Below are 12,539 nucleotides of genomic sequence, written 5' to 3' on the forward strand. Positions count from 1 at the left end.
CTTTGCTTTTTTATGTTCTTCAGAGCGCATTTTCGATGCACTCTCAAAATGTTAAGGATGCCGCGGTGAAAGATTCTTCCGTTATTCTGAGTGGGCCTGGAAATCTTAGACATTACAAATACAAGGAGAATCATTTGACTACTATACAGTGGCAGGTAAGATTAAAAATACCTGATAATTGTTTTTTTAGTTTCTGATTGACCTTTTGCATTTAGATATGGTAACGCGTATGCACGTTAATACTTTTTACTCTTCTTCGGTTTTTATTACTAATTTTTACAATTTATCATTTTCGCTGAGTGATAAGTAAGCCGAGAAATGTCGAGCTTGTCGAACAAGAAATTAGATGTCCATGCGTGTTCGTAGGTGGGTTGCGAGGGTCGCTTATGGAAACATCAAGCGGAATTGGTGAAACAACTCCGGGAGCAAGCAAAGGACGGTACTCTGGCAGAAGTTCTGCAGTTGCCCGTAATATCGTGGCGCGTAAAGACGGACTCGAGTCCTTTCTTGAGGAATAGGCGGGAAGTCGGCTCCGGCGATTATGGCTCGGAGGATTATGGCGGTTACGATGAAGATTACGATGGCGATTATGACGAAGAAGGCGACGAGGAGGGTGAGGATGAGGATTCGCGGGTACAAGTAACGACTTTCATACCGGATTTGAAGACATCGGAGCATCCGCACAGACATCATCACGGCGAAGGAACAGTCGACAGAAAGGTGAGTACACGTAACTGAGGCAATAAATAGTCTTACATGATTTTTTAAGGAAACTGAGCACGAAGTTTAAGACGTATAAATAATTTTAAAAAGAAAACCAAAAATAATCTTATGCATTGTTATCCCTAATATTGAGATTTTCCCTGTAAATAGTTTATGGAACAATAATATTGATTTACATCATTATTGCATCAAGTTTTTTTACGCTATTTTTAGTGAAATTTTCAGAAGTAAAATTTTCAAAAATAATCAAAGGATCGCGTTTTTACAGAGTGAAGATATCGATGAAGAGGAAATAGTACCAATAATCCGACAAAGTGAACCGGAAAATAAACCATCTACGTCTATGTCTACGGTAAGTCATCGACGTCAAATCAATTGACGACAAAAATATAAAAAAATGGGATTACGTGGTTCTTCTCATCGATGGTTCAATCGATGGTTATATTCGGATATCTACGACTCTATCACTACGCTTCTATCAAAATTCTTATTTCTGTGCTTTTCATCCATTTGCCATATCGCTTACGGGGGAATCGATGCGCTTATTGAAGAGTTTAGAATAGCTGTTGGGTACTCCGTACTATTTAATGCTGATCTGTTTACGTTTCCGCAAACTATGTACTCGTCCGTGCAGTTCTACGTTCCAAAGCGTGCTGTATAAATTGCGTAGCGAGAAATCCGAATGAGCCTGTTACATCGTTCTTTACTGTACTAATTTCCTTCGTCCCTATGAACGTAACTAACCACTCGTTTTTCGTGCCATACATCGCATCTACTAACGATTTCGCAGACAACAACCACTGAACTTACATCACCATCAACAACTACAAGCACCTCTACTACCACCACTACGGTGACAACTACAAGCACCACCCAAGCCGCTCCACCGACCGTAACTACTACTAGTAGTACTCCAACAACAACTACATCAGCCGATATAACTGCAACAGCTAGCGTCTCCAGCACTGTAGTTCCATCGATAGAGTCTCCGAAACCGGAGATCACGGACGAGGAATCGTCGACGGAGAAAACGAAGTACCCCGTGGAACCCGTTACCATTTTACCGACCGCTCCCTCGGACATCACCACGATTATCCTTTCCATAACCACCAGCCTACCCTCTTTTAGCACTGCGGCCCAGACCCAGACTAGCGTTTTCGACAGAGTCGAGACGGAGGTCATCGTCGGTATTAGTAACGTTACGGAGGAGGTAATGCTTATATGCTTTGACGCTTGTCTCATTTGTATGATAGTTCACACCATCACCGTACACCAACTTTCTCGTACGCATATTTTAGCGGTGCCGATATCGTTAGACTTTCGCTTTGCTAAAATGAATCGTTGTCTTAATAGAAGTCGATTATTAATGTTAATAGCGGCTTAAAACCGTTTGCAATTGTACAGATGTCTTCATCACATTGTGCACCACTGTTCCTTTTTTTTCGATTCAATTAATTCTTTCTGATTTTCTGACGTACAAACTTCCTTCTCTTAGTCGGAGCAAGTTACGACTTCGACGAACGTTTCGAGTACTGTACAACCTACCGTCGTTACAAACGTCAGCACCGCTCTCCCGCCTGTGAACGTTAGCACCGTCACTGTTTCACCCGTGGTGGTGACGAATGCGACGAATGTCACGACTACGATCACAACTACTGCGATACCGTCGACGTCGGAGCTTCGCACAACAGTGAGTACGACACCGTCAACCACCACCAGTACTACCACCACTACGACTACCACAGCTGCTCCTACAACCACCACGACAACGACGACGACGACTCGGGTTACTACGGAAAGTATCGAGTACGGGCAAGCCAACTTCCCGCCAAGGCGCGACAGGAGATTAAAGAAGATACCGGTTACCGCTGGAAAACCATTGAGCTACATCATACCTGCCAACACTTTCAGCGATCTCGAAGACGGCGACACGAGGAATCTGAAATTGAGCTTGTACTGGCAAGGTGCACCGCTTAAAACGACTCACTGGCTGCAGTTTAATCATCACACGCAGGAAGTTTACGGACTGTGAGTTCGCACTTTTTATTTTTCTGTAAAAGCTTATTCGCGCTTCATTAATCATTCTTCGCGTTTGTTTTTCGTAGAATAAACGGATATCTTATCAAATCTGCTTTTCTAACAGGCCTCTCGAAAACGATATATCTACCTGGAATTACGAACTGGTCGCCACCGATAGCGAAGGCGCTAACGTCTCCGACAGTCTCGACATTCACGTTCAGCAGCACAAATTGAGCCGTAGCGTTAATCACGAGTTCAGCATTTACTTGAGGATCGACAAACGAAATGAATTCCCAACGGACGTTGACTGGGAACTGAAGGTACGAATTCATACTTATCATACTTTCTTTCCTTCTCCTCGATTCCTAATTATCTGTTGATTATAGGTGATCCGTAACTTGGCTGAACTTTATGGCGACAGCGACACGCAACACATCACGGTCCGTTCCATCGATATTGACTATCTCGATCGCGAACAGGCTATTTTCATGTGGACTAACGATAGTCTTCCAAGAAGCAGCGAGTGTCCAAAAGAACATATAAACAGACTGTTGCGTGTAAGTATTTTAATACGAGTTACCGCTAATTAGAAATACTGTTTTCATCTTACAAAATAAATTACATTAAACTTTTATCGTGTCTAGATGCTTGTCGACAATAATGGTGATCCATCATCTTCTTTGAGAGCGACTCTGGCTCCGGAAATCAGAGTCAAGCGCGTCGTGTTCCAAGGTATCGGCCAATGTGAGGACATGAGCCGTCCAGAGATACCGAAAGTTTCCACCGAGCAGCCGAAAGTTAATTTCCCGCCGGTACCGAGAAACCAAGTCGATCACGTCAATGCGACAGTCGGACAGTTGCTCGTGTTTAAAGTACCGGAAGTATGTACTTCGTCATTCGCTATCATTTCGTTAACGCGAGACCATATGCCTAACCATCCCTGTGACTTGTACAGGACACGTTCTTCGATTCCGAGGATGGATCGTCGCGAAACATGAAGATGTCACTCTTGACCATCGACCGAATACCTATTCCGCCGCACGAATGGCTGCAGTTTGACAGCAAAAATCAGGAATTCTATGGCGTTCCAATGCGCACTGATATCGGCCGCAAGGAATACCAGCTGGTTGTCACCGATAAGGAAGGTAAAGTCGCGTTTTATTTTCTTAATTTTAAAACTGACTTTACGTTTAGTAGATTATGACCGAATAATGAAAAACTGTTGTCTCAGGTGCTAGTGCCACGGACGGTTTGGTCGTTGTCGTTCACCCCGCACCACCCATGGCGCACACGGTGGAATTTTCGATGACACTGGATATCCCTTACGATTCCTTCGCACACTCCGCGCTTCAGAAGCGCAATTTCATCGAGAAGCTGCGAGATCTTTACGGGGACAAAGACACGAGCGCGATCTCTCTGCACAGCATTTCAAACGGCAGCACTGTCATCACGTGGCACAACAGGACTCTGCCCACATCTTATTGCGCCCACGACGAGGTCAATAGACTACGATCCGTGCTCGTGAAGAGCGACAACGATCGACGTTCCGTAACGGACGAGGTGTTGGAGGTGATGGGTCTGAAGTTCCCTGTAAAGCAGATCACGGTGATTCCGATGGGAATCTGTCTCGGCGAGTTAACGGGTGTCCATTCGCCGGACAGCCGTATTCCGCCAGTGGACGATTCCACGTCCGTTGGCGCATTCCACGACGATTATCTTCTCACCTTCGTCCTGCCGGCAATCATTATTGCCGTCATGCTCATCCTCGCGGGCAGCATTGCCTGCGTGCTGCACAGACGAAGACGCAGTGGCAAAATGAGCGTCAATGAGCAAGACGACGAACGACAGAGTTTCCGAAGCAAAGGAATTCCTGTAATCTTCCAGGACGAGTTAGACGAGAAGCCGGATCCCGGTAACGAAAATTTCTCGATACATTAAGGAAATCCTCGAGTCGTCTGCATTACCGACTCCCTTAAGGGATCCTGGAGTCGTCTGTATTACCGGCGGAATTGGTCGATCTTACTGTACTAATTACTCTTTAATGATTGTATAGAATGAAAAATCCTTCTCCACGATTAAAGTATACAAAGAAATATACCGAGCGAAACTCGACTTTATGTTAAAAACGACAAAAAAAATTTACAGTTTTATTATCGGCTTATTGTGACGTCACCTCGTACATTAATGTTCTTAATATAAATGTTTTGCAGTTTGTGTGGCCAAAATTCGATAATCGCAAGGACGGAACAAAATGAAAGAATATGGGGAAGCTTTTAGAAATGAGTTTAGAAGCCTAGTGTAAAAGTAATTAGTGCAGAAAGATTCGTGATCATTTCGTGCCTATGTATGCCTGTGAAATCGTGGCTGAATAAAAAATTGTGATTTTTTTCCGTTTGGAAAGTTAAGTCCTGCTTTTCACATTACATTATTGTGTGTACTTTCATCGTGGAAAAGGATTTTTCATTCTGTGAATTCAATAAAAAGAAAATACAGGAAAATCATCGATTCCATCGGTAATTCAGACGCCGCGACGGAGTTCACTGGCCACTCCAGGATCCTCTTAATGAAGATAAGTTTGATGATATCTTTCGGTAACACATCGCGTATTTTACAGGCAACAAATCACCCGTCATTTTGAAGGAAGAAAAGCCACCCCTCCCACCGCCCGAGTATCAGAAAGCCGAAGACGGGGCGGATGTGCCGATGCTGCTGAAGGAGAACTCCGAGGAACCGTATCAACCGCCGCCACCGTTCGCTACGAATCGCGACACCAATCGACAGAATCGTCCCAAGCCGACCCCGACGTACAGAAAACCGCCCCCGTATGTGCCTCCCTAACAAAATACGGTGCATTCACCCACGCGCAAATATATGCTAGCAATGCTCGGAGACTCACCGATACATAAACAAAACCAAATCAATTATACGAAGCAATCACGAATTTGCGATGACGATGACGATTGTAGGATTTTGAACGTTTACAGCGACGTTTGAAAGAAAGCCCTTCCATTTACTCGGTACGACAATATATACTGCTTTGCGAGTAATGTAAATGGAAGATTCTTCCATGAAAACTTTGAACCCGTACGCGTTTTTACTTGTTTTATATATATACACACACACACGTACATACACACGCACATATACATATACAGGCGAGAAAACGGCACGTCTCACCATCGATTCATGATAATGCGTTTGAAAAAGGCTCCTCAGTCGATGTTCGATCGATATATACTTTCTCTCTTTCGACCATCTGTCTATCTCACGCGAAAGAAAAAGAAAAGATTTTCTAGGAAGTATGGGATACAAATCACGTGTTGCCTTTCGTAAAGAATTCAATTGTAGGGAAGGACCGATTGCTCCGTACTCGATACGCGAATTTAGTTTAGATCGTTGTAGAACTGAGACAGCGCGGTAGGGTAAACGTATTTTATTCGATTTTATAGCATTCGAGACAGCAACGATACTCATAAATATTTCAATAATCAGTGCCATCTATTAAGCAATAAGAGTATCCTGTGAATAACAGCATGTATGTATAATTATTACGGTTCTACGGATTTAATGCAATTACTGTTTACCGAGAGTCTCCAGGTACACAAGAACGACGGACTTAACGATATGCACCTACAACGTATAACACTGCCAGAACGACGGACAATGCGTTACTTCGCCAAGCGAACCGGTTTCGAGTGTTCATGCACATACGTACGGACACGCGCGTGTGTATACATATATGTAATAATCATATCTTTTATATATATATATATATATATATATATATATATATATGTATCTCATATGTATATATTACATATAGAAATTTGCTTTCCAAACCCTCCATTTAGGATAATTTGTAACGAAATTGGACGTCACTCTTATATGGATGTAGAAACCAGTTCCCTTGGCGATCGCTATTTCTTACGATGAAGATATTGGAGAGAACTGAGAACGTTTTTGAGACATAATTTAAAAAAACGATTACGATATACGCAACGCCATTGCAAAATGACGGAAATGCTTCCATTGGCACGGTAGGCCATGCAGATAAGGAAATTAATGATAATATATATACAAATATAAATATATATATATAAATATGTACATTATACATATACCTATTTGCCGTTCGATAGACATCAGTCTGCAGTTATTTAGTAGATCGCAATTTAAATACTGCCAGACCAACCGAGCTATTAGCATATATTTCTTACAGCGGTAGGAGGATCCAGTTTTTGTTTTTGTTACACGCACAATTCGACGCTTCGTAGTTTTTATGACTCGACAACCGCAATAAACCCTTTTATTTCTCCGGTTTGCATCGTTTACGGACGAGCGTACGAGTTAGCATCGAAAAGTTGACTCAGGACGAAAAGAAACACTGATGCGCACGTACATAAGAATGAAACTATTTAATTTAGACTTTATAAAATAGTTACCAAGCCAAAAAATAATTAATACTTAAAAAGCAAGGTGAACGTATAACGTTATAAGGGCATACCTGTAAACGAGAAGCCTGTAGCCCGCGTTCTTTTTTAACAACGCATTTTTATATAATGATTTTTGTAATTTTTTAATCGCCCTGCTGCGAAACACCCATACATACATACTATCATCGTTTGTACATTTGGTGCGTCGGAAGAGTGCGGGCTACAGTACGGGTATGCGGCCGTTTCTTCAATACCTCGATAGTTTCCTGATATTTTTGAAAGGAAATACGAGAAACGAAAAAAAAATTTTGTGCGCGTTCCGAATTCGAGTGCTCCGTGCGTCGACCGCGATATATTTATTGATGGTCGATGGAATGGATCGACAAATTTGCGGGCGTGCTTATATATTGGTGTGAATGCTGATGATCAATACGCATGTAAGATGATAAGAGAACATTTCGTATGCAAGCTATGAATTACGATATAATATATTAATATTAACTCATATCTTTATAACATAGATGATTTTTTTAGGCGCATGCCATAACAATTGACAAAGAAAGCTCATAAGATAGGACTCGCCGATTCTCTTTGTCTTTTGCTATCGTCAAGCGGTTGAAACAATTAACTATATAAGCGAAATGTGCTTTCGACAAATTATTTACTTGAATCATTGGATATACGTGTACAAACTTTATACTTGAAGTTGTTTGTTTTGTTCGAGAAAGCGCTCTTTCGCTTGTATAATTAATAGCTCAATTGCTTCATACTTGCAAAGTACGAACGAAATTGGAATATTGCTTGAACTTTGTGTGAATATTTGTTATTTCACTCGCATCTTGTTTATCGCAGAATGACATTTCGTATTTGAATTAATAGCTGTAATTGCGTTTTTCTTGATCATGTTTATAACATATGACTAAGAATCTTCTGTGTTATATTTCACGCGATTTGAGTATAACAATCTACCATCGTAAGGTGGCATTACATTTTATAATTGTGATATTCCTTTATGCGCGGCTTCGTTAGAGACATAAATAACTCTATGTGTGAATATTTTGAATTCACACTGCAGCTACTCTACGTCAATTTTTGCTAAATCAAAACTTTACATTCAATATACTATATATCCTTTCCTATTTATTATTTTAGACAAGATCTTTACAAAATAGTAATGGTTGAAACACTGGCTAAATAAAAATATATTTAACTATTATTAATTATCTTTCATCGTGTAGAATAGAATATTTGAGAATAAGTGTATTCGGTAATCATTTTACACGAAAAGCACGATGCATCGAACGGTTGAACGAAGAATTGCATATTTTGTTTACGATCTGCGGTAAACAAGTACAACCCATATCATGCTTGTAATCATATCGTCGTGTTCTACGCGTATCCTTTAAGCGCTACAATTGTGTTACTGTGAAAATGATGATGATGATGATCATGATGTATGATAGGCATGTACGATATTTATAAGATAGAGACAATGTGAAACGAGACGCTATACAAAAATACATTTCATGAGCAGCACATTTGCTAGCGACGGTTTTTCTGGCCTGACGTGAGAATGGATCGAAAGTATTTTGTAACTGTGCTTTGTAAAAAGTGAAGGTGGCATAAATTGCGAAATTAATGTGACCGTGACTTTCATATTCGGCCGCTTTCTGAGAAATCGGGCTAACGGCGGGCACGAAATAAAAGTTCCATTAGAAAAAATAAGGAAAAAGAAAGAGAGCTATCTCGCATCGCCCATACGAACGTGTTGTATACATAACTATATATATATATATATAATATATATATAATATACACACACACATACTTAAGAGTAACATATTGACTGGAACTTTCAGATTATTTTTATTCGCTATAACAGCGCTTCGATATATATATCGATACATATATCGGGTAAAACGTTTGCGTTAATGTTTCGCGAAAGGCGAGGCGAAATATCTTTTGTATGACGTGCTTCTCCGCTGAATAACGGAGCCGTTGATACTTACTTCTTAAGTTTACGCTAAATAACATATCTCAAAAAAGAGGGAGAGAGAGACACACAAAGAATAAATTTGTGGGCGCATCACTTAAGCGTGTACTTCGAAATCGATGACGTGCGATTGTTTTGAGGCCGTACGACGGTATCGCTCGTCGACTATTAATGAAAAGAAAAGAAAAATATCGAATTAACACTATACATATATAAATATCTCTGAGACAAGTACTACATATTAAAAACACGTGTAAAGCTAAGAGTTAATAAAATCATTTTAGGATACTGCGTGCTACTTTTTATTCTCCATGTTGCCCCATGAGAATTAATGTCATCTTGGATGACCGACAACCAGAGCTTTCATGTCGCTTCCATCAAACAGGTAAGCAATTACAGTCACGCAACAAAGAGTAAGTCACGTGTCTAATAAGTCATCGTGTAAGTCTCTTTTTAATTATCGTATCTTTCGTTGTATCGTACCTTTTTCTCGCATTCTCACGATTATTTAGCTTCATTATTAAGTTCTCCACACTCGTGCTGCAAAATATAAGATGTGCTGAATCACATCTGAGCTAATTAATATACTTGGTTCTTCGCATGACGTAATGCCACGCAACGCGAACTATTTTGCATGTTAACTTGGAATGCTGAGTATAGAATGAATAGAAAATCATATATTGCTGTCCTGAAAGTCTTGTACAATCGTGGGAATTCAAGTATTATCAGAACATTAAATCACTAGTATGCATAGAATCCTTTCAACCGATTGAATATTTCACATAAATTGCAAAGAAATTGTTTCTCACAAGTATCGGATGTCACAATTTCGCTATAAATATAAATTATAAGTTTAATAGAGACAAGCAGCAATCATATAAAACTGGCTTTTATATTTTTTGAAAATTTCATCTTTAATGTAATTTCAACAATAGTTTAGTTATAATCTCAAGAAGCAAAGTGACGTTAGAAGATGACAAAATGACATTATCGTCATGTCTTTATGTCACTATGTCGTCTTTTGACTTATTTATTTCATTTATTTATTTAGAATCTCTCACTGATTTTATATGATAAATTTTTTGAGTCAATCGATATTATGATTTAATTAAAAATAAAACAAAATATGTAGAATATGTATATGGATTTATGCATTTCTTCGAACGATATCTATATTTAAATTATCACGACCTCAAAGATAAAATATATCGAATAACGATTGTAAAAATAATTATATATCATTTATATTGCTATACTGAAGGGTCTGGTAATGGCTATTTGTGGTTACAAAGATAAGATTAGATTGCGAATCTTTCACTTTCATCGAATGAGACATTTATCTTCCTTCGTATTTACAAATCATGAGTGATCAAGTTTCTCAAAAAACGTTTCTCCTTTTATCACTCACAGAATATTGTCCTGGTAATGTATTACGTCACAAAACTCGTTGCATGTTACAGCATCATAATTTCGTTCTTATTGCATTAATAAAAGAAGCTGTCGCTTCTAATCAAAGTTAATGAATTATGTAAAGATTTCGTGTTGAAACGTGTTAATACGTTATCCGTTGTTCAAATGACACATTTTTCTCGTAAAGAAAATAATTTTGCACACAACTTCTTGCTATTTTTATTTAAGAAATACTCGCATATTTTTAATTTCTCAACATCTCGATGATATTGTACGTGCAGGATTTATCTTTTGATTAATCCTCAAATTGCAAGTAAATCGCAAAATAACAATAAAGATAACAAATAATGCGACAACCAAACTATATCTTTTGCAGAAAAAATGCATTAGCATAATAATATTTGCTTTTAGTTAGCTTTAATATATTCAAAATAGCACAATACATAACATTCAGAAAATAGGAATTTGGATCGTTTTATATACATGATAATCTATCTTGAACGAATACTCATCCTTGTAGAAACAAGAAATTTTACATTGACTTACTTACGTATCATTGTTTTCCAGATTATCAAAAAGACTGTTTTATTTAGCCTCATTATTAAGGAGGGAGCCTGCTTTAGAACGCTGAAAATAAGGTATATTTTACGAATTGTTTTTGGAGAAACTATACAGCGGATCATTATAAAACTTTGATGCATTTATTAGTACATGTTTAAAGATAAAAAAAATTATTTTTTGATTTGAATATATCGCTTGTAGAGGTCGTCCTGGAGAAATCTTAGTGCAGCCGCGTCGCCGGCATTGCAAATTGGTGAGCATTCTCCTGCCTCCAAATTTCGTCTAAACTGAAAAATTGAAATATCTTCTCGTTATTTATGAATTCCCATCGTCGATGAACCAAAGAGAGAAGAAAAAAGTTGAAAAGTGCCAAAATGGTGGAGCTTAGAACACAAAGGTACGATTTTTAGGCAAAGTTTTTGAACTTTTTCATGCAAAAGTAATTGTTTAATTTAATGTTTTTATGAATATTAAAGGTTCATCGACGATGGGAATTCATAAATAACAAGAAAATATTTCAATTTTTCAGTTTGGATGAAATTTGGAGGCAGGAGAATGCTCACCAATTTACAATGCCGGCTGCACTAAGATGCCTCCAGGACGACCTCTACAGGCGTTATATTCAAATAAAAAAATAATTTTTTTTATCTTTAAACGTGTACTAATAAATGCATCAAAGTTTTATAATGATCCGCTGTATAGTTTCTCCAAAAAAATTCGTAAAATTATACCTTATTTTCAACGCTCTAAAGCAGGCTCCCCCCTTAAGTTCTTGTGTTGCAAAATATAAGATGTGCTGATTCACAAGCTGATTCACAAGAAATGTATATACTTCTTCGCATGACATAATACCACGCAACGCGAACTATTTTGCATGTAACTTGGAATGTTTGGAGTGTGGAATAAATAGAAAATCATATGTCACTGTATTCTTTTGTTTATACTAAAGAGAAATAAGAATTGTGTTTCTTTCCATTGTTCTCCAAATTTGTTTTAAAAGCTTCTAACCTTTTGTTAATAAACCTTAATTTTTTATACGAATTTTTAGAAATGCAGCGAATCTTTGGCATCGACCACACATAATCAACAGAAATTCAAAATTTTCTTATATAATCTTATAAATTAAAATAATAAAATATCTTATGATAATGAAATAAGTTATGTGAACGTACTTGACACGGAGATGTATCAGTATTCTTACCATTATTTATCAATCACCGATTCATCAGTGTCACGTCAGCATATGGCTCGCACGTGCGAACCCCTCCGCGCGCGCAGCACGAATGCGCATAGTGGGGAGCGTGCACGTGTAAATATTTACCGACGCATGCGCAGTCGGCCGTCCAGCGGTCACGTGGTCGCGCGCAATATAAAGCGATGCCGATGCGCCGGCCGGTATT

The 12,539-nt window shown here is 38.7% G+C and overlaps 1 protein-coding gene across 3 annotated transcripts in view; it reads left to right on the forward strand.

Moving 5' to 3' along the window:
• LOC105282476 (dystroglycan) overlaps positions 1-9,456 on the forward strand; it is a 69,426-nt gene extending 59,970 nt beyond the window's left edge. For 2 of the 3 annotated variants that reach the window (XM_011344442.3, XM_011344441.3), the window contains exons 5-15: positions 24-155; positions 367-720; positions 992-1,075; positions 1,514-1,933; positions 2,219-2,751; positions 2,867-3,062; positions 3,129-3,299; positions 3,387-3,623; positions 3,698-3,887; positions 3,974-4,654; positions 5,357-9,456. In XM_011344442.3, the coding sequence (XP_011342744.2) occupies positions 24-155; positions 367-720; positions 992-1,075; positions 1,514-1,933; positions 2,219-2,751; positions 2,867-3,062; positions 3,129-3,299; positions 3,387-3,623; positions 3,698-3,887; positions 3,974-4,654; positions 5,357-5,580 (3,222 nt within the window). In that variant the 3' untranslated portion in view covers positions 5,581-9,456. The remainder of the gene's footprint in view (positions 1-23; positions 156-366; positions 721-991; positions 1,076-1,513; positions 1,934-2,218; positions 2,752-2,866; positions 3,063-3,128; positions 3,300-3,386; positions 3,624-3,697; positions 3,888-3,973; positions 4,655-5,356) is intronic. The other variant, XM_011344443.3, reaches the window with a different exon arrangement.
• Positions 9,457-12,539: the final 3,083 nt, after the last annotated feature.

Source organism: Ooceraea biroi, chromosome 4 (genome assembly GCF_003672135.1).
Source record: "Ooceraea biroi isolate clonal line C1 chromosome 4, Obir_v5.4, whole genome shotgun sequence".
Taxonomy (NCBI): Eukaryota; Metazoa; Arthropoda; class Insecta; order Hymenoptera; family Formicidae; genus Ooceraea; species Ooceraea biroi.